This window comes from Agelaius tricolor, unplaced genomic scaffold, assembly GCF_023055355.1.
Source record: "Agelaius tricolor isolate 1412-34295 unplaced genomic scaffold, bAgeTri1.0.p SCAF_6, whole genome shotgun sequence".
Lineage (NCBI taxonomy): Eukaryota > Metazoa > Chordata > Aves > Passeriformes > Icteridae > Agelaius > Agelaius tricolor.
Genome location: NW_027269266.1, coordinates 344388 through 365454, shown reverse-complemented (window position 1 = coordinate 365454; position 21067 = coordinate 344388). Strand labels below are relative to the sequence as shown.

The window sequence follows — 21067 nt, the reverse complement described above, 5'->3', positions numbered from 1 at the left end:
AAGTCAGCAGAAGTGGAGTTCCTTTGTTTAAAATAAAAACATGTATTTCTATCACCTCAGGAGTTGTTTCTGTTTCGGCACGGGGACCCTCTGATCCTCCCACCTCCTTTTATCAGCATCTTCAAAAGAGAAAGGGAGTTATAATTGCTTTCTCCCCTCACCACAGAAGAAAGGGAGAGGCTGCTGTTCCCCTCCCCTGGCATCCTGAGAAGAAACATGCTTTGAGCAATCATTTATTTACAGAACAAAAATAACATCTGGATTTCAAAGGGCAGAGCAGCTCAGAAGAATGAGGCTCTCTCTCCTCCGGATTCCCAGCCCCTGCTCTGCCTCTCTGCTCACTCCAGGGGCTTCTCCCTCTCTCTGAGCATTGTTTTGCTTTTGCCACAGAAGCCCAGAGTGGTTTGGTTTGGAAGGGACCTTAAAGCCCATCCAGTGCCACCCCAGCCATGGCAAGGACACCTTGCCCTGTCCCAGGCTGCTCCAAACCTGGCCTGGGACATTTCCAGGGATCCAGGGGCAGCCACAGCTGCTCTGGCCACCCTCTGCTAGGGCTTCCCCACCCTCAGAGTGAGGAAATTTCCTAATATTTAATTATTAATCCTGCCTTCTGTCAGTTTGAAGCCATTAGATATCCTGTGGAGAAGCAGGGAGCAGAAAAATGGGAAGAAACCAGTAGTTCCTCTAGCCTGGTTCTCCCAACTCTTTGATTTTTGCTTTATTTTCTGGTTCCTGATTGGGCAGAATCCTCTGGGTCCTGTCACACAAAGCAGGTCCCCCACACATGAACCCATCCCTTTCCAGGCTGAATTTTCTGCCACATTAACCCCTTCACTGCTTTAAAACTGATGGATTGGTGTCTTCAGAGCCATCAGCAAAGGTGGCTGAAATTCCCCCAAAAAAGCCCACAAGTTCTCAGTAAGGACAGACTAATTAACAATCCTGTTTTCATTAAGGCTAAAAATGCACCTGCACACTGCCACATCCCTACTACCCCTGCCAGGCAGCTGGAAAGGCACCTTTGGGATGTGTCACATCTCATTTCACCACTGCAACACACAAGTTTTACAGGAAAAGCCTCTGGGAGTCCCTGAAAATAAAGAGCAAGCTTGTTAAAGCCACAAAGAGATTCCATCTCAGCCTCCTGCAATCCCCTGCTTGGATAACTACATTTCTGTAAATGTATTTATAAATAAAGATGTGTAAATATGTTTATACAGTTCAGCTGATGAATTGGCCACAGGGATCACTAAAGGTACCTGCAAAAATGATTAACAATCATTAAAAATGATTGATTAACCTTGTTTCTCATACAATCACTAAATTCCAAACACTGAATGAAGACAACCATTACAAAAAAAAAGCCATTTATTAGATGTATGTACATATATACATATACATGCAAAATGATTTTATACACATTTACACAGGTTCAATTATTAATACAGTGCAAAAATGTCTAAAAAGGTACCAGCCCACCTTCTACAAACTCAACAGCTCTTTGGGAGAAAGGGGAAAAAAAAGAAACCAGAGAATTACCAGCTTCATAAAGTGACTAAGCACTGAGTAAGCAAACCTGGAAATTTTTGAAGTTTATTCTTTGCCAATTTGCTTGTGCTGAGCTGCTGGGTGAGATGAAGAGTTTCCAAAAGACTTCTCTTGCAAAGTGACAGAAGGAAGAAGATGCAATTCAAACCACATTATCCAGTTTAAAGCTGAAAAAAGGGATGGATTTCTCTTTGGGGATTTGATTCAACACAGGAAAAATCCCACATTATGAGTCAGATTTTGTGTTCTCAAACTGCAAGTCATTCTTTTTTATCAAATCTTAAAGCAGTGAGATCAATGTAAACTATTCTATTCCTCTTGCTGTTTTGCCAAGAGAAAATGTTTAACTGTAAAAATACTGTGTGGACATGGGATAAATACCAAATTAAAAATAAAAATAGATCAAATTCTGTGTGTTCTGCCTCATCCTGGAACCCCAACCCCAACCTATGAAGTGCACACAGACTAATCCATGTGGATTCCTTAATATGGTTACACCTATTACAGGAAAATAAAAGGTTGCAAAGGGATTAAGACCAACACCAAAGCAGAGCTTTGTCACTGGGTAGAAAACAGCTGGAGATTCAGCCACATTCCCCAAAAATCCACAAAGAAAAAAATACAATAGGTGTGTAAATGTTAGACAAAAGCAGAATTGAATCAACTGTTTTGGTTTGATTTTACTGAAATGTTTTCAGGAAAACAATTCAAAAAAAGCCAAAATTAACCTTTCTCCACTCTGTTAATTGCACAATTGTCCAGACACCCTGTTCTAGCACTCCTCTGCAGAGCTGTGGCTGCCATGCCCTGGCTCAGGCATGGATTTGTTTCAGGACAGAGCAGTTGGATGCTGGCAAAGCAGCAGGAATGTCCCAACTTTTCCAACCAGCTCTGGGGAATGCCCTCTGGAAATGCTCTGTGTGGAGAAACAGGAAAAGCTCTTCTGGACTCTTTGGCCAGAGTGAGGATAAAAAGGCAGGAGCAGGGAGCTGGCTCCTGTCCTGAAGTCCTTTTCATGAAGATCTGTCTGTCTGGATAAAATGCTGCATCCCTTTCCCACATGAATCCAGTGGGGTGATATTCAATTTATGCTCCTGGAAAACACCACCAATCACCAGATCCATTATCCCTGAAGTGTTAAGTTTTTAGTGTCAGATTTTTGGGGTGTTCTTTTTGCAGATTTTTTTTTTAAACTTGTAATCCAAACCTGTAATTTTTTTTTGTAACTTGTAATGCAAACTCTGAGTGACTGAGTTCCCTGCAGCCTCCTCCAGAATTTACCAGGGAAAACTGGGAGTGAACAGTTTGAAAATTAAGAGCAGCACAAAACCCCTCACATCTGTGGGGTCATCTTGGTGTCTCAGGGACAGGGCTTGAATTGTGGCTTCATTTCTCCACTGCTAGTCTGACAGAAAACTGGGATAATGACAGACAAACAACTTTAATCCCCTCCCTTAGAACAGAAAACCTTTCCCTTATGGCTCGAGCTGTGTCCAAAATGCCTGGCTAAAATATTCCTCCATCATTCCTAGCAGACTATTCCTCACACTTTGGAGGTTTTTATCAGGTTGCTGTTCCAGTAAGTGCAGTGAAAAAGAAATCCCTACATTTTCCTCCTGGCACTAAGTCCCCTGATGTCCTAGAAACTGTCCAGGTTGGAATGAGCTGCCCATGGATCTGTTGCTGCATCCAGAAGTGCTTCCAAAGTCCAGCACCACAAATTTCTGGTCTGATCCTTATGTTTGCATCTTGAGATTCCAGGAAAACTCACTGACATAAAAACAAGGAATTTTCTGCCTTATAACAGAAAACCTTTCCTTTATGGCACACAGCTCAAGTTGTGTCCTCAAATACCTGGCTAAAATATTCCTCCATCATTCCTAGCAGACTGTTCCTCACACTTTGGAGGTTTTTGTCATGCTGCTGTTCCAGTAAATGCAGTGGAAAAGAAATCCCTACATTTTCCTCCTGAGTAAAGCTCTGGCACTAAGTCTCCTATGTCCTAGAAACTGTCCAGGTTGGAATGAGCTGCACATGGATGTTGCTGCTGCATCCAGAAGTGCTTCCAAAGTCTAGCACCAAAAATTTCTGGTCTGATCCTTGTATTTGCATCCTGAGATTCCAGAAGAACTCACTGACATAAAAACAAGGAATTTTCTGCCTCATAACAGAAAACCTTTCCTTTATGGCACTCGAGCTGTGTCCTTAAATGCCTGGCTAAAATATTCCTCCATCATTCCTAGCAGACTGTTCCTCACACTTTGGAGGTTTTTATCAGGCTGCTGTTCCAGTAAGTGCAGTGAAAAAGAAATCCCTACATTCTCCTCCTGGCACTAAGTCCCCTGATGTCCTACAAACTGTCCAGGTTGGAATGAGCTGCACATGGATGCTGTTGCTGCATCCAGAAGTGCTTCCAAAGTCCAGCACCACAAATTTCTGGTCTGATCCTTATGTTTGCATCTTGAGATTCCAGAAAAACTCACTGACATAAAAACAAGGAATTTTCTGCCTTATAACAGAAAACCTTTCCTTTATGGCACACAGCTCAAGTTGTGTCCTTAAATACCTGGCTAAAATATTCCTCCATCATTCCTAGCAGACTGTTCCTCACACTTTGGAGGTTTTTGTCATGCTGCCGTTCCAGTAAATGCAGTGGAAAAGAAATCCCTACATTTTCCTCCTGAGTAAAGCTCTGGCACTAAGTCTCCCATGTCCTACAAACTATCCAGGTAGGAATGAGCTGCACATGGATGCTGCTGCTGCATCCAGAAGTGCTTCCAAAGTCCAGCACCACAAATTTCTGGTCTGATCCTTATGTTTGCATCCTGAGATTCCAGAAGAACTCACTGAGATAAAAGAAAAGAATTTTCTGCCTTATAACAGAAAACCTTTCCCTTATGGCACTCAGCTCGAGCTGTGTCCAAAATGCCTGGCTAAAATATTCCTCCATCATTCCTAGCAGACTATTCCTCACACTTTGGAGGTTTTTATCAGGCTGCTGTTCCAGTAAGTGCAGTGAAAAAGAAATCCCTACATTCTCCTCCTGGCACTAAGTCCCCTGATGTCCTACAAACTGTCCAGGTTGGAATGAGCTGCACATGGATGCTGCTGCTGCATCCAGAAGTGCTTCCAAAGTCCAGCATCACAAATTTCTGGTCTTATCCTTATGTTTGCATCCTGAGATTCCAGGAAAACTCACTAACATAAAAACAAGGAATTTTATCAAGTGTTCCTGCAAAAAAAAGACAACTCTGCTGCATGTTAATCTCTTTGCAACCAGAGGTAGAGACCATGTGAGAGGAAAAAGAAATCTTTGGTGAAAGAAATGGGAATGACCAGAAAAAAAAAAAAAAAGAAATTTTAGGACCATAATTCCACAGTAACATACCTACAGTTTGAATCTCTACAAGCCCTCAAGGACAGCTGCATCAAACTGCTATGCATTTTTTTAACAGCCAGCCTAAATTATTCATCTATGCCCTAAAATGGCCCTGTGCACCCAGATCCATGACAGAGCAGAACAGCCAGTGCAGCAGAGGTTGGGAATTCCAGTCCCCAGTTCCAAAGTGCACACCCAGAAACTCATCTGAGTGTAAGAATTCACCACCATTAACCCCAGCTGCTGTGTTCTACAGAACAAAGAGAACCTGCTCTTGCTTTCCATTCCTGGAAATGGCTTTCTACTCACCAGCTACTCATTTTATTAAAAGAAGGTGAAGGAGTCAGTGGCCTGTCATAAATAGGCTTGGAAGATTTATGATCCATACAGGCCAAGCAAACACGGAATTGCCCTTATCCTAGAAGTGACCTTAGCCAAGGAAACAAAGGCCACAAGAGCTGACAGATCACTTACACCCACTTGGATTATTTTTTGCTGCCCCAAGCATATTTGCATTTAACCCATGAGCACACACTAAACTGCAATGTGCTGTTCAGCCAAGGAGATATTTATAGACTTTATGGTTTATAAAAGAGTCACAGCCTTTCCCTGTCCTTCCAAGCCTAGAAAAATGATCCTGAAGCTCACCCTCAGCATTTTCCCCACTGATTCTGCACTCACCTAATTACAGCAAACAACCCCTTCACTCACATTTACCAAGACAAATCTAGAGACAGAAATGTTACCCATCACTTTACCCCTGTTTTACTTCACCATTGGAGTATTTGCAGCAGCAGGGCAAGACTGACCTACCCAGCTCTCACAGAGCCAGTGAGACAAATGGCAAAATGCTGTCAGGATGGTGGCAGCCAAGGAGGAAAAGCCTGCTGAAGGTAAGAATTCCATCTGTGGTGACACCTGACAAGCCCCACCATGTCAAATACAGCTGCACCCCTTGCTGTGTGCTGGACATAATTACAGGATCCTACTGATCCCAAGTTGCTGGGAGCTGTTTTCCTTGCAATAACCATTGCCATGGATGGTTAAAAAACACTCTGAGCTATTTTTGGCCAGGTGAATACAAAAAAAGAGTTGTAAAAACAGAGTAGCAAACCCCAAGTTTGGTTGTTTTTTGTTTTTTTCATACACCACAGTCAGGCTGCTTCTCCAGGAGCTGCCTTGTCAGGATCTGGTAAGAGGAAAGAGAAGCCACTCCTATGTGGAAGGAGATTTGCCAGAGGTTCCTCAATCCATACAAGTAGATGTTGCATGAACAGACACAGAAAAGGAGCACAAAAGTCTTCACCTTCCTGGCTGAGCTGTAGAAGAGGTACAGGTAACACTGCAAAAGGAGCAGAAGGGAGAGTTAGCACTGAAGTGTGCACAAAACCAGGGATCCAGCTGGGAATTGCTGCCTGGGACCCATCTGCTGAGCATGTGAAGGGCAAAACCCTCACAGGAGAACATGAAAAGCTCCCAGTGCTGACAGAGGAGTCCCTTTTTCCCCTCAGGCAGTGACAGATCAGCCTCTGTCAGCTCAGGTCACAGCTTCCACAGCTGAGGCAGAGGTCAGCACGTGCAGGTTGTGCACAGCTTTTGGGGGGAAGCTGCTATAAATCAAAAGGAGAAGAGAGAATTCTCCTTTATTCAACTTCCCTGGCTTCAGGTACTCACAGGGAAAGAGGAAGCACAGAGCCTTTCTTTGTGAAAAACAATCTCCATCAAGTACTTAAATCTAAATTAATTTATTAGATCTAAATTGATTTATTGGATCTAAATCCATCTATTAGATCTAAATCAGTCCATTAGATCTAAATCAATCCATTAGATCTAAACCAATCTATTAGATCTAAATTCATCTATTAGATCTAAATTAATTTATTGGATCTAAATTCATCTATTAGATCTAAATCAATCCATTAGATCTAAATCAATCCATTAGATCTAAATTAATCTATTAGATCTAAATCAATCTATTAGATCTAAATTCATCTATTAGATCTAAATTAATTTATTAGATCTAAATTCATCTATTAGATCTAAATCAATCCATTAGATCTAAATCAATCCATTAGATCTAAATTAATCTATTAGATCTAAATCAATCCATTAGATCAAAATGCATCTATTAGATCAAAATGCATCTATTAGATCAAAATCCATCCATTAGATCAAAATCAATCCATTAGATCAAAATGCATCTATTAGATCTAAATTAATCTATTAGATCTAAATCAATCCATTAGATCAAAATAAATGCATTAGATCAAAATAAATCTATTAGATCAAAATCCATCTATTAGATTGAAATAAATCTATTAGATCAAAATCCATCTATTAGATCAAAATCAATCCATTAGATCAAAATAATCCCTTAGAACAAATAATCCATTAGATCAAAATAATCCCTTAGAACAAAATAATCCATTAGATCTAAATCAATCTATTAGATCAAAATCCATCCATCAGATCAAAATAAATGCATTAGATCAAAATAAATCTATTAGATCAAAATCCATCTATTAGATTGAAATAAATCTATTAGATCAAAATCCATCTATTCGATCAAAATCCATCTATTAGATCAAAATCAATCCGTTAGATCAAAATAAATGCATTAGATCAAAATAAATCCATTAGATTGAAATCCATCTATTAGATTGAAATAAATCTATTAGGTCAAAATAAATCTATTAGGTATAAATCCATCTATTAGATCGAAATAAATCTGTTAGATCTAAATTCATCTCTTCACCCCAAAGCTCTGCCACGAGCAAAGGTGTAAGAAAGCTGAAAGACACTAAATTGTATCATAATACAACAAATAATCCCATAAATACATCAAAGTCTGAGAGTGGTCCCCAAACCATGGTCCAAAAGGAAAAAAGACAATGAATACACTGTAGGCATCAGTTATTCCTAGAAACAAAACTGCAGCACCTTTCTGCAATGCCAGGCTGAAAGCTGAAGATTTTCCAGCATATGCTGCCCTCAAGTTAAAGGTTGTGGAATTTTTTTAGGAATTCAAGGAGCCTTTCAAGAAAAAACAATTTGGAACAGGTTGTATTTTCCTCATTCAAACTCTTCTGTGTAAGGTCAGAGGAAATAATCCCATTATGGAAAAAAAAAAATTGAAAATGTGGAAAATTGGAATATGGAAAAATCCCATTAAGGAACCAGCAGGATTCAATGTGATTTTTCATGTAAATTACACCATTTTCAATAATGTTGCTGTCCAATGTTTGCTCAGTCCTCAGTCCTGTTAAGTTTTTAGTGTCAGATTTTTGGGGTGTTCTTTTTGCAGATTTTTTTTTTTAAACTTGTAATTCAAGGTGGTTGTGCTGCAAAAGCCCATCACTAAGTCTGACACTTACAGAAGATGTGTCCATCCCTTTGGGAAGGAACCATCTTTGGGATGGCATTTGTCCATCACACCCAGCCCCCTCTGACTTGTCAGAACATGGAAGCACTGAAAAAGCCTGCAAATGCAATTTCCCAAGGCTCAAAACGTGCCTTGAACTGCTTTTGTGCCACTTGACTGGAATAAATCAGTGGAATCACCTGGCTAGGATGTTAAAAACCTCTGCTTAGCTGGAAATGGCTCTGTCTTGTGAATTGTAACAGCAAAATAATCAGCAAAAATTTTTATTTGCAGTTCACATACCTGAAAAACACAGGCTAGAAAAGGTAGAAAAAAAGCTATCACATTTCCAATTCCTTCATGGTCCTCCTGTTGGGATTAAAAGAAGTGACAACTATGTCAGGCACAGCTTTTAGCAAGTGCTTCTTGAAATTTGAGAACATTTTAAATATAGTCAAGAACCTCTTAGCCCAGTTTATGGTGATTGACTGTAACAGTGTCAAACACCAAGATCAATATCATTGGATAAGACACCAAGAACTGAGCCTTATGTGACAGCTCCTGCTAAATAAAACTGTGTCAGGATACAATCAACACACTTTTTCCCCCCCTTTTTTTAAAGTTGTTTATTCTCATGTTTATTTTTAAAAAATTACAGAAAAGGATCTAAAATAAAGTGCAAGAATGGAGAAAAAAAAATCCAGGCAGCCTGGTAAGAATAAATAAATTACAGAAAAGGATCTAAAATAAAATGCAAGAATGGAGAAAAAAAAAATCCAGGCAGCCTGGTAAGAATAAATAAATTAAAAAATAAAATTTTTAAAAATTATTAAATAAGTTTTCATTCTAAAACTTATTTAATAATTTTTAGAAATTTTATTTCTAAATCAAAAATTTTGGAAATTTTATTTCTAAATAAATAATTTAGTAATTTTAATTATTTAATAATTATTTCATAATTATGTTAATAATTATTTTAATAAATAATGAATAAATAATTTAATAATTTTTCTTTATTTTAATAAATAAGTAATTTTTGGAATTTTAGAATTCTAATAATTAAAAAAATGAGTTTAAAAAGAAATAATTAAAAAAGAAATTTCTCAAAATTTAAACTTCTACAGAACAGAATAAAATGCAGAATATTGTGATGTACAGAAAAATACACAAGGTGTAGCAGTCCTGGAGAAACAAAACACTTTTTGTGGAGAGATGTGTGCTCAGCTGAGGGGCAGAACAGCCACCCTTGAAGTGGTTACCCAAAAATTCATTGCCTTTCCCTCATTCTCAGGTCTGGGAGCATCAGGCTTACCTGAAAGGAATATTCTGCCAGGTGAACCCCTCGGATGAGGTTCAGAGCTCCACACATGATGTTCAGAACAAGTGACAGAATCCCCAGGGGGGTTACAGGCTGCATCCTGTAAGTAGGGACTGGAAATGAAATGAAAAGCAGACATTAGTGAAAGTTTGCACTATTGCTTTCAAGCTTTTACTAGAAAACACCACAATTACTTTGTGTGGGTTTTAAACACTTGCAAAACCTTCCATGCTTGCTCCAGGGAAGATTGATTATGAATAGAAATCCCCCCTTTTTTTGTTGTTGTATTGCAGCATTCAGTTCTTCACACATCCAGAAATCACCAAGAGCTCTGGAGTACTTTTAAACAATTCAACAACAGATTTTTCTTGACCTATTTGGCATCAATGTCTTCTGTGGTGCACACAGATAATTCTTTGTTTATTCCAGCAGATGAGGATGCTCAGCACTCCTCAGATCAGCAGAAAAGCCAGAGGCTTTCCCCACCCAAAGGTCTGGGGAAGGGGTTAGATTTCACCCATCACCACAGCAAGGCAGCAACTCATCTCCTCCTTAAGCAGTAATTAAACATTTTATCCCACTTCTGGGCTCAGGCTGCCCTCATTTCCCAGGTAGGGAATTATCTGCCTCCTTCCTTTCTCACTTTCTCTGCTACTACTTAACACCCACCCTGCTGAGCAGCAGTTCTGCATGATAATCCCATTGATACATGCCTAATTAAGGTCAAAGTAATTATCATAAATGTGTGTTTAGCTTTGGAATTGGCTGCCTTTAATTCAGGCTTGGCCAAGAGCACACCTCCAGTTTTCCTGCACTTGTTCAATAACAGATTCCACACCTTGATCCTCAGCTACATTTCATTCCTGCCCTTGCATCACCACAAGTAGGACACTGTTAGTTTCATAAAAAATGATAATTTGCAGCTCAGATATCAAATCCAGATCTGCTGAACCCAAGAGACAGGAGAGAATGAATGAGCCCTCAAGGAAACCATCTCCAACCTGTGCCCAGTGAATCCAGATCCTCTTTATCTGACTATTTATCTATTTATCTGACCTTTCCAGATAAACTGCACCTCTGGCTTCCTTTGAGTGACAGATGAATCACCACAACAGCCATTACATGATTTCAGAGAGAAAAACACTCCTGCCTTCTCCTTCAAGCCAGATTTTGACAGATGGATGTAAAAAACTCTGGTGCCAAATTAATACAGAGATGTAAAGCACCTTTCATCCGTGTCTCTGTAATTAATTTGTCTGGCATGAACTCACACACCCATAATTTCAGCTCCAAAGGAACTGGATCAACTCAATTTGATGTGTGGCACTTTAGGGAGCATCACTGGGTACTGCAGACAGAATGGTGTAACTCTGTCACTCAAAGGCAATTTGGCTTTTCTTTTGCTACACAGTGACATTTACAAAAAACTCCTAGCAGCATCTCTATTCATTCCCTGACCCCAGAATTCAGTTTCCTTCTATTTTTTTCCTGCTATTCCTACTTTTGACTAATTAAATAATGTTGCAGCTATATATGTGTGTAACTCTCCCACAGATATTTCCTAATAAAGACTGATCCTCAAATTTTAAGGTTTACTTCAGAGGCATAAATGTCTCTCAAACAATTATAATTATTAAACACAAATGTCATTCATTGAGCAGAATCCTGCAAGCCACATGTGCCAAGAGTTCCCAGTCCCTAGGGAAGAACAATGTAAGTCTCATGCTTCTGCAGCATGAAATATTATGTAAAAGTTACATTATTTTTTAGTCCAGGAGGATAAAGAGAATTGCTGTCACAGATGCAGGGGAGATTAAAACATCCACTTGGCTCAGGGTTCAGATTTTGTGAAAACTGGGCTTGAAATGGTTTGCTGCAGAGATTTATTTGTGCTGTTAAATTCTGAGGTTTAACTCACAAACTGAAATTGCACAGAGAAGTGAGATGGGTCCTGCTAAGGGAAAATTATTTCACTTCCTTGGGTGAAGTCAGTCATATTTTTATCAAGAGAATTTCATACTGGCATGGCCTATTATATTAAATAAGGGAAAAGAAGAGTACAAACACTCAGTCCAGGACAGCACACTCTGCACAAGCACAAATAAACACTAATTAGGCTTCACATGGATCTGCCTCCTCAAGCACAGAAGTTGTGCACTTCAGAGTACAAGATCCACACAGAAACATTCTGGGAGCTGTGGGTGATGCACCAGCAGGTTTGAACATGTGCAGAATAACTGCAAACACCCTCAGCCAGTGAAGAAATTGAAACCTCTGCCCATGAAAGATTTTCTGGCAGAGGCCTGTGGCCATTTCACTGGAGGGAGACACCAGAGTGTGCAGCAGCAGCTTGGATCTGCCTCCTGCAGGCACAGCACAAGGCTGGACATGAGTCACTGACTCAGAAAGAGCACCAGGAGTGAGAAATGAAATCACTCCAACAGCCTCAACTGAAACACAAGCACACAAAAGGCAGAGAGTGAGACAGCTTCAAAAACAGCCCCTGAAAAGGCCTTTGAAGGACTCCCTGTGTGCCTGTGGGAGATGAAGAACACTCACCAAGGGGAGCTGCAGGATTCACCTGCTGCCTCACAAGGGCAGTGGCACAAACTGTTCTGCTGCTTCCCAGAGGCAGCTGGGATGTGCAAACCCTCCCTGCTCACAGAGAGCCCCCTGTGCCCTGCACCCAGCCCCATCAAACCCTCCCTGCCCACAGAGAGCCCCTGTGCCCTGCACCCAGCCCCATCAAACCCTCCCTGCCCACAGAGAGCCCCTTGAGCCCTGCACACAGCCCCATGTTCTTGTGCAAACCCCAAACCCTCCCTGCCCACAGAGAGCCCCTGTGCCCTGCACACAGCCCCATGTCCTTGTGCAAACCCCAAACCCTCCCTGCCCACAGAGAGCCCCTGTGCCCTGCACCCAGCCCCATCAAACCCTCCCTGCCCACAGAGAGCCCCTGTGCCCTGCACACAGCCCCATCAAACCCTCCCTGCCCACAGAGAGCCCCTGTGCCCTGCACCCAGCCCCATCAAACCCTCCCTGCCCACAGAGAGCCCCCTGTGCCCTGCACCCAGCCCCATCAAACCCTCCCTGCCCATCCCAGAGAGCCCCTGTGCCCTGCACCCAGCCCCATGTCCTGGTGCAAACCCTCTGTTCCAGATTGCAAGGCAAGAGGTATTTTATTCCCATCTGCATGGCAGATTGCCTTTGTCAAGTGGGCAGTTTGCCTTATCTCTCTCTCTGAGTGCCCACAGTCACTCCTCCCTCAGGAGGGGACACCTGCTGATAACAGCCATTGAATGTCCCTGCATGGCTGATAAGAACTACAGCATCCCAGTGGGAGATGTGAGCCCAGAGGGAGGAGCCAAGCATTCCTACCTGGATATAATCCAGAGATTCTGGAACACCAGCACAGCTTCTCCACTGGATTTCCCAGAGGAACAGCAGCTGCCTCTTCTTCCACTGGATCTTCAGAGGAAGAGACTGCACCTTTCTACAGGATCCCTGCTCCAGCAGAGCCACCCCTGACACTGCAGGAGGGCTGAGCCACAATTCCAATGGTTCTGCTGCCAACAGCCTGACCCACAGGGTGTCAGGCTGGGTTCTGACTCTGCCAGTGTTGTTCTAGTTCACTGCATTGTTTATTTTATCCTTTTATTGTCTTCCCTATTAAAGACCTGTTATTTCCTGCTCCCATATTTTTGCCTGAGAGCCCCTTAATTTCAAATTCATAGCAATTGGGAGGGGTGGGGAGGGTTTACATTCTCCATTTCAGGGGAGGCTCCTGCCTTCCTTAGCAGACTCCTGTCTTTCCAAACCAAGACACCCTCCCTGCCCCCAGAGAGCTCCCTGTGCCCTGCACACAGCCCCATGTCCTCTGTGCCCACACTGACACCAGAGAGGCTCTGAGCAGCACCCAGGGCTCTGGGGGTGATGATCAAGGGGGCAAAATAAGGGTTTTTGTAGCCAGTTTTTGGGTTTTTTTGGGCTGGGTTTAGTTAACAAAAGGAAAGAACAAACAGCAGAAAGAATGGAAGCAAGAAGGGGAAAAAAAAAATCTCTTGTTCTCAAGAATACTAACAAGGAGAGAGCTGCCCTGAGTCTTCTGGCCTTTTTCACAGCAAACTGAAGAGCCAGAGGATGAGCTCAGCCAACTCCAAAGAGGCCAGCAGCAGCTCCAGCCATGTGAGGAAGGGATGTTTGGATCATCCCTGGATCAATCAATCTGCACCAGGGAGTGCAGGCACAATTCAATCCTGCTCTCCTGCAGCCACAGCATTTCAAACAGCCTCTTGTAGAGCAGAGCTGTGGTATAAATAACATTAATATGGAACAAACACTATGCACACAGCTAAACTTAGAGCAGCAAAGTGGGATTCAGCTGGGAGGGGATGATGAGAGGAGAGAGACACAAGCCAGGAAAGCTGACTCCAGTGGAGGCAAACAGATGATCATAAACATGAGCCTTAAAATAAAGGCAGAACAATCTGTGAGAGTATTTGGGTTAGACCAGAGAGAACAGCCAGAAATAAAAAGCCAGATGGAAAGTAAAGGAAAGCAATTAGGAATAAAAGGGAAGTGAAAATATATTTCTGATCTGTGGACACAGACTAGATCACAAATATTTACTGGCACTGAAGCTGTTCAAAATTTAAAGAAAAAGTGCAAAGAATTTCTAAGCCCTGTCAAAACATGAAAAGATTTAACCTTCAAGCACAGCTCTGAGGAACACTCACAAATCTGACTGGCAAATAAAGTGCTTTCCATTCTATTTTTAATTCCTCCTGGCCAGTGCCCTTCCATACTCTAATTTAAAATACCTATGTCAAATTAGATTCCAGCTCATCTATCACAAACTATAAGATTGAGCAACTGGAACTTAATTTTATTAGTGCTTCATAAGCCAAGAACAACAACAAAAAAAAGGAAATACAAGCTCATGGCACTCCAGCTGCATTTAAACCACTGTGCTAATAGGATTAAAATAGAGAATGGTTTAGTGGTGGACTTGGCAGGGCTTGGTTTCTGGTAGGACTCAATGATCTGCAAGTTTTTCTCCAACCTAAATAATTCTCTGATTTCATTTGTGGAGGAAGTAGGCAGGACCTTGACTGTGCAACTGAAACACAACTAAGAGGTACCATTTTTATATTAAAGAATTAGGGGTTGGTAGGTAAAACATCAAGTTTTATTATTAAAAAGGCCCCTGACAAGCCTCTGTGTTATTTATACATATACACAAAGCCTCTTTCAGAATTTTAGTCAAATGGATTAAATTTAAAAAAATATAAGGTAAAAGAAAAAAGCAAAGAGACCTCAAGCCAGACAATGTGGGAACAAGAGGTTACCCTCAGCTCATATTTTTCTCATTTTCTTTTCCCTCAAGGCTGAAGAAACTCATTCAGACTGTAATTACAGATCTTTCATTATGAGTTTGCAACAAGCAATGAATGAATCAGTGGAGCTTCTTTAGAAATTTGAACAAACAAGGGTTTGAAGAGAAAATATCACATGGAAAATATCAAGCTTATATTTTCCATACAGAGAGGAAGCTGTAAGGCTGGAAAAAGACTCCACAGCAGTTTCCAAAGCTCTGCTGCATACCTGCTGCAATGTAAAGCCCATATGTTGTTTACTATGATGGAAAAATCCTTTTTTGGTTTCACACACACAATGTAAATAAACATTTCTTGGTACACAAGGAACCCCCATGTGTTTTTCTGCCACGTGCTGTGGGCCATAATTTGTGACCAAAAAATTAAGCACAGCAGATTTGTCCATCAATTTAAATCTGACTGCCAAAACAAAATTAACTTTTGAGGTAGAAAAAAGAAAACAGCAGCCTCAGTATTGGCCCCTGGGGTTGCTGCTGCAAAAACTTTAAAAATTATATGAAAATTAAAAGTGCTAGCTAAGTAAGCAAACCAGTGCTATGTTCTGGGCACTGAGTGAGCTGCTAACAAATGCCAGTAACACCAAAGCATGTAACACTATAAAACCAAGCAGCAACAGACTTTTCACTGCTTGCCCATGGAAATAACTGCCAGGACTTTGAAAAGATGTGCTGCTTCAACCTTTCTTCACACTCAACATTTATCCACATCCAGAAGCTGAACGAGCAAGTAAAGGACTTAAAGGTGAGAAAAACTCAGGTTACATCAATGAACTTTTCAGATAAGATGGGTTCCATCTTTTGCCAGACAGATTTTGTAGGCTGTAATCCCTGTTTTTATCATTTTACTCAAGTTACCCTGTTTAGTTAAGTGTCTGCAAAAATCCATTGGGGAAGATTTCATAGTAGGAAAAAACAGAGGAGCTGTGGGAATGCAATAAACCAAGCTTTGCCCTGGAAAGATCTACCACAGAGAATATTCCCCACCTAGGCTGAAAGAGAGGACTCCCCCCATGGTGCTGTGCAGCACTATTGCCAATCTATATTAGAAATCTCTCTCAGTTTGAACAGACAGGTGTCTACTAAGGAAGGCAGGAGCCTCCTCTGAAATGGAAAATGTAAACCTCCCTCCCTCTGAATTATTATAATTTTATTTAAATTCCCCCATTGGCCAGCTGACCCTGCTCACCCCAATTGTTCATCTCTCATCCCCACTCAGATTGCTGCCCTTTGCACCATCCCTGTACCCTCAAGTCACTGACCCCATACTTTAGTCTGTGCAGACCACATGGTTTTGCCTCTGTCCCCGATCCCTTTGGCATGGTGGATGCAATAAACCTTTGCTGGAATACATCACACAAAGACCCTTCCTGTGCTTCTTCCCCTGAGCTATCTGTGGTGTGTGTATGGATTTGAAATGGCTCTCGTGGCCTTACTCAGAGTGGCTTCTGAAGGAGATGCTTTGAGAGATGTTGCAGCATTTCTACTGCTATAGAGACATATTATAATATTGGCTTTTTGCAAATATTAAAATAGATTTTATATGTGTAATGTTGAAGTAACTTTGTTGTATAATTTTTATTTCTGCTGTTAATTAAGCTTAGACATAGTAGTGAAATAGCAGATATGTGTTATAGATACGTATTATAATATTGGCTTTTTGCAAATATTAAAATAGATTTTATATGTGTAATGTTAAAGTAACTTTGTTATATAGTTTTTATTTCTGTTGTTAATTAAGCTTAGACATAGTAGTGAAATAGCAGATATGTGTTATAGATACGTATTATAATATTGGCTTTTTGCAAATATTAAAATAGATTTTATATGTGTAATGTTGAAGAACTTTGTTATATAGTTTTTATTTCTGCTGTTAATTAAGCTTAGACATAGTAGTGAAATAGCAGATATGTGTTATAGATACGTATTATAATATTGGCTTTTTGCAAATATTAAAATAGATTTTATATGTGTCATGTTGAAGAACTTTGTTGTATAATTTTTATTTCTGCTGTTAATTAAGCTTAGACATAGTAGTGAAATAGTAGATATGTGTTATAGATACATATTATAATATTGGCTTTTTGCAAATATTAAAATAGATTTTATATGTGTCATGTTAAAGTAACTGTTATAAAGATATAGTTTTTATTTCTGTTGTTAATTAAGCTTAGACATAGTAGTGAAATAGCTGAAGGTAACTTTGTTACATAGTTTTTATTGCTGGTGTTAATTAAGCTTAGACATAGTAGTGAAATAGCTGATATGTGTTATAGATACATATTATAATATTGGCTTTTTGCAAATATTAAAATAGATTTTATATGTGTCATGTTAAAGTAACTTTGTTATAAAGATACAGATTTTATTTCTGCTGTTAATTAAGCTCAGTGAAATAGCTGATCTAAGTGTGCTTGTGTTGAAATGCCTGCTGGGATGGGATAACATCCAATGCCCACAGGATGAGGACACCTGCACAGATCTGCCAACCATCAGCACTCCCTGTCTGAAAACACTGTGGGCCAAACCCCAAAACTGGAGGTGATAAAAAAGGACTGAAACCACAACCAAAGAATACCCATGCTCTAAAAAGGCAGACCCAAGGAGGAGCCATGCTAAACAATTCTTGGAATATGTAAAGTAGTTTGGGGAAAAGTTTACAATGCACAAGGATCTATGAATATGCAACGGGCTGATGTAATTAAAAGGTATTTAAGGGGTATCCCCAAAGATATTAGGGTGCTCTTTGCTCAGTGCCAAGATGCACCCAGCCATAATCTTTGCTCTATTGTCCTTGTCTCCTATTGTCCTTTATTAAACTTTTTACATTTTCACAGAAGAGTGTCCTAGACTGCAAGGCAATATGTATTCTGTTTCCTATCTGTCAGAGGTGGGGCAGTTATTTTCTGTTCATTGGGCAGTTTTCTTTATCTCTTCCACAAACCAATCCTCCCTCTAGGACATATATGCTGTTAATGGGCTATTGAATGTCCCTGCATGGCTGATAAAAACTACAGCATCCCATTGGGAGATGCTCTGCCTAGAGGGAGGAGCCAAGCATTCCTACCTGGATACAATCTCAGGTTTTGGCACACCAGAGCAGCCTTTCCAGTGGATTTCCCAGAGGAACAGCTGCCTCTTGCACTGGATCTTCAGAGGAAGACTACACCCATCCATAGGATCACTGCTCCAGCAGAACCACACCTGTCACTCCAGGAGGGCTGCAGCCACAATTCCAATGGAACTGCTACCAACACCCTAACCAACAGGGTGTCAGGTTGTATTCTGACACTGTCAGTGGTTTTTCTTTTGAATTATTGCATGTATTTTGTGGGGTTTTCTTCCCCTTTTCCTAATAAATTGCATTTCTGACTTGGAGTCTCTCACTAGTTTTGCTTTCAAACCAGAACAAAGAGCGAACATTGTTTTTTCACATCTACCATCCCACCAGCTGGCAGGTGTGCAGGGTGAGGAGATCTCCTGTCACCTGGTGTAGAAGTAACTTACCAACCTCCACATGGCCTCCTGCGTGCCCTCCATTGCTCAGCCCGTTCAGCAGCTCCGTGGCCTCCAGCTGCAGCTGCACTGGGGGCTGCAGCTTCAGCTCCTCCTCCACCCTCTCCCAGCTGCCCTTGGCCCTGGAGCCACGGCTGCTGTTGAAATGGTGTTTCACCTTCTGAATGGTGTTATCTGAAACAACAGGAAAAGCTGCTCAAGTCACCCCTGCAAGGCTGCTTAATTAATCCTTAGTGTTGTTAAAACCTTAATTGCGGTGGTATTTTATCGTGTCGTGGTGATTTGATTGTTTTAATTTCTTCATTTCATTTCCAAGAATTCCATTGCTGGTTAGGGAACAAAAGTACTTCTTTTAAGTATTTTACAGCACAGAAAGGTTTGGGATGGAGGGGACCTTAAGGATCATCCAGTGCCACCCCCTGCCATGGGCAGGGACAGCTTCCACCATCCCAGGTTGCTCCAAGCCCCATCCAGCCTGGCCTTGGACACTTCCAGGGATCCAGGGGCAGCCACAGCTGCTCTGAGAACCTGTGCCTCCCCACCCTCACAGGAAAGAATTTCTTCTAGTATCTACTCTAAAAAAATAACAAAAATGATCTGTAACTACCACACAAAATATTAAAATCTTGAGCATGAAGTGCATCTTAGATCCAAACACAGGAATGGAGATGATTAAATAAATAAATAAATAAATAAATAACCACACAGCAATATTAGGCACTCAGCAACTTAATAAATAGTAAAAATTATTTTAGAAATGTATTTTTTCTTTAAAAACTAAGCTTTATGCAATTAAAAGAGGCTAGAAATTCCCCAACTCCTACTCAAGTTAAAAAAAAAAAAAAAGAGTAATGTGAATCTCAATATGAAATTACATCCTGGCTGTAATGTGCCCTGCAGGGAATCCACCCAAAATCCAAAATGGCTCTAGAAGATGCTTTCCTAATGGATTTCTCAAGTTTTTAAGCCTGAGTTTAACACTGTTACTGAAATCTGGACTGAAGAGTGCAAACACACTGCAGGATATTATCCTTTCCCAGAAAACTTTCTCACTGCAAGGGAATTGTGTCTTTCAAAGGTGTGAGGTTCAGTAGAGCAGCTCCTGCTTGGCAAGAAAACCAATTATTTCAGGCTAAAAAAGAACCACTGGGCATGGTTCTGAAGTATTCTGACTCCAAGTCATACCAGAAATAAAGCTGCCCATAATAATCTACTCTGTCTCCCTTTTTTCCTGAACTCATCTGTCCTCACCTGTCAGATTTTTTTAATTAAGTTCAAAAGTGTCCGAGGTGTCAATTTCTTTTTTCTTCTCTGCTTGTTCATCAATCACCACAGCATTTTGTTCCCAAGAGATGAACTCTCAGGAACTCCAAACCAAACACTCCAATAGTTTAGGGCATTAAGATCTCCCCCTCCTCCTCCACACGAGGGCAAAGGCACACCCAGAGTCACTTTCATCATCAGCCTTTAGCCAGGAGATGTTGTTTAACACCATCAAATTGGCAGAGAGGATTTTTACTATTAGAGAACAAAGTTACAAACCAAATTCAATAAAAGCATATGGTCTGGAAGCTGAAGTGATGCTCCTTGTGTTGTAGGAAGCAGCAAATTCCCAGCGAAGCTCTTCCAGGAAGCAGAAGGCCATGATGGTTGAGTAGCTGCTGGAACAGATTGCCATGCAGGCAATATCCCCAGAAGAAAGGAAACTGAAATAGAAATTAAAAAAAAAATAATCACATCAACATAAAAAGGTGAGAGTCCTGCTGAACGTGAGGATGGAGCTGTGCTTTCTGTCAGAACAAAATGTACAGACTGAGCTCAGACTGCAGAAAAAAAAAAAGGATTTTGTTGTTGTCAAAATCCTGCAATAATCCCTGTAGATCTATTTTTTCTTACACAATTATTTATTCTTAACTCATCCAGGATGCCTGAGCACAGTGAAGAGCACAAGCCAGACTTTATTAAATTGGTACATGAGTACAAATCCAGGACATTCTTTCCCCAGGCTGGCTTTAAATCACCTGAATAAAAACCAAAGTGGTGAGAAAACCAATTTTGAAAGAAAATGCAGAAAAAAAAAAAAATAAAAGCAAGGAATTTTGTTCCCAGGAAGCAGATGGATTCCTTCCTTCCCTTGATGGCAACATCATATTAACAGCAAGAAATATTTGCTTATTTGCAGGACCCAAGATTTTCAAACACTTCCTGCTACATCACAGTTAAAATTCTACTCTAAAAGGGGCTCTTCTAACACTGAATCCATATTTATGTACAAGTTTCCACCTGCAGATGGTCCAATCCTTCCAGGAGATTTCTCAGGGACATCTTCCCTTGCAGCCCAGCCATTTGTCAGCAGGAAACCAGTTCAACACCCAAGTTTGGAAACTGAACAATTTGTCTCCTTCCTCCTGTTCCTGTATTTTACCCCAACTTCATTTCCCACTCCTGGTTTCTATTTCACCTCCTTTTTATTTATTTGCTGTACTGTGGACTTGGGATTTACAGTTTTGCTTGGCTCTGCCAGCCCAGTTGCACTGGGGAGCTTCCCCAAAT

General features: G+C 40.8%; 1 protein-coding gene across 7 annotated transcripts in view; it reads right to left on the bottom strand.

Moving 5' to 3' along the window:
- Window positions 1–1350: 1350 nt before the first annotated feature.
- SEC22C (SEC22 homolog C, vesicle trafficking protein) overlaps window positions 1351–21067 on the bottom strand; it is a 35343-nt gene continuing 15626 nt past the window's right edge. For 5 of the 7 annotated variants that reach the window (XM_071428474.1, XM_071428472.1, XM_071428471.1 and 2 more), the window contains exons 4-8: window positions 20057–20220; window positions 18506–18688; window positions 9601–9719; window positions 8592–8657; window positions 1351–6269 (exon numbers count right to left, since the gene is read on the bottom strand). In XM_071428474.1, coding sequence (XP_071284575.1) covers window positions 6069–6269; window positions 8592–8657; window positions 9601–9719; window positions 18506–18688; window positions 20057–20220 — 733 coding nt within the window. In that variant the 3' untranslated portion in view covers window positions 1351–6068. The remainder of the gene's footprint in view (window positions 6270–8591; window positions 8658–9600; window positions 9720–18505; window positions 18689–20056; window positions 20221–21067) is intronic. The other 2 variants (XR_011679430.1, XR_011679431.1) reach the window with 2 other exon arrangements.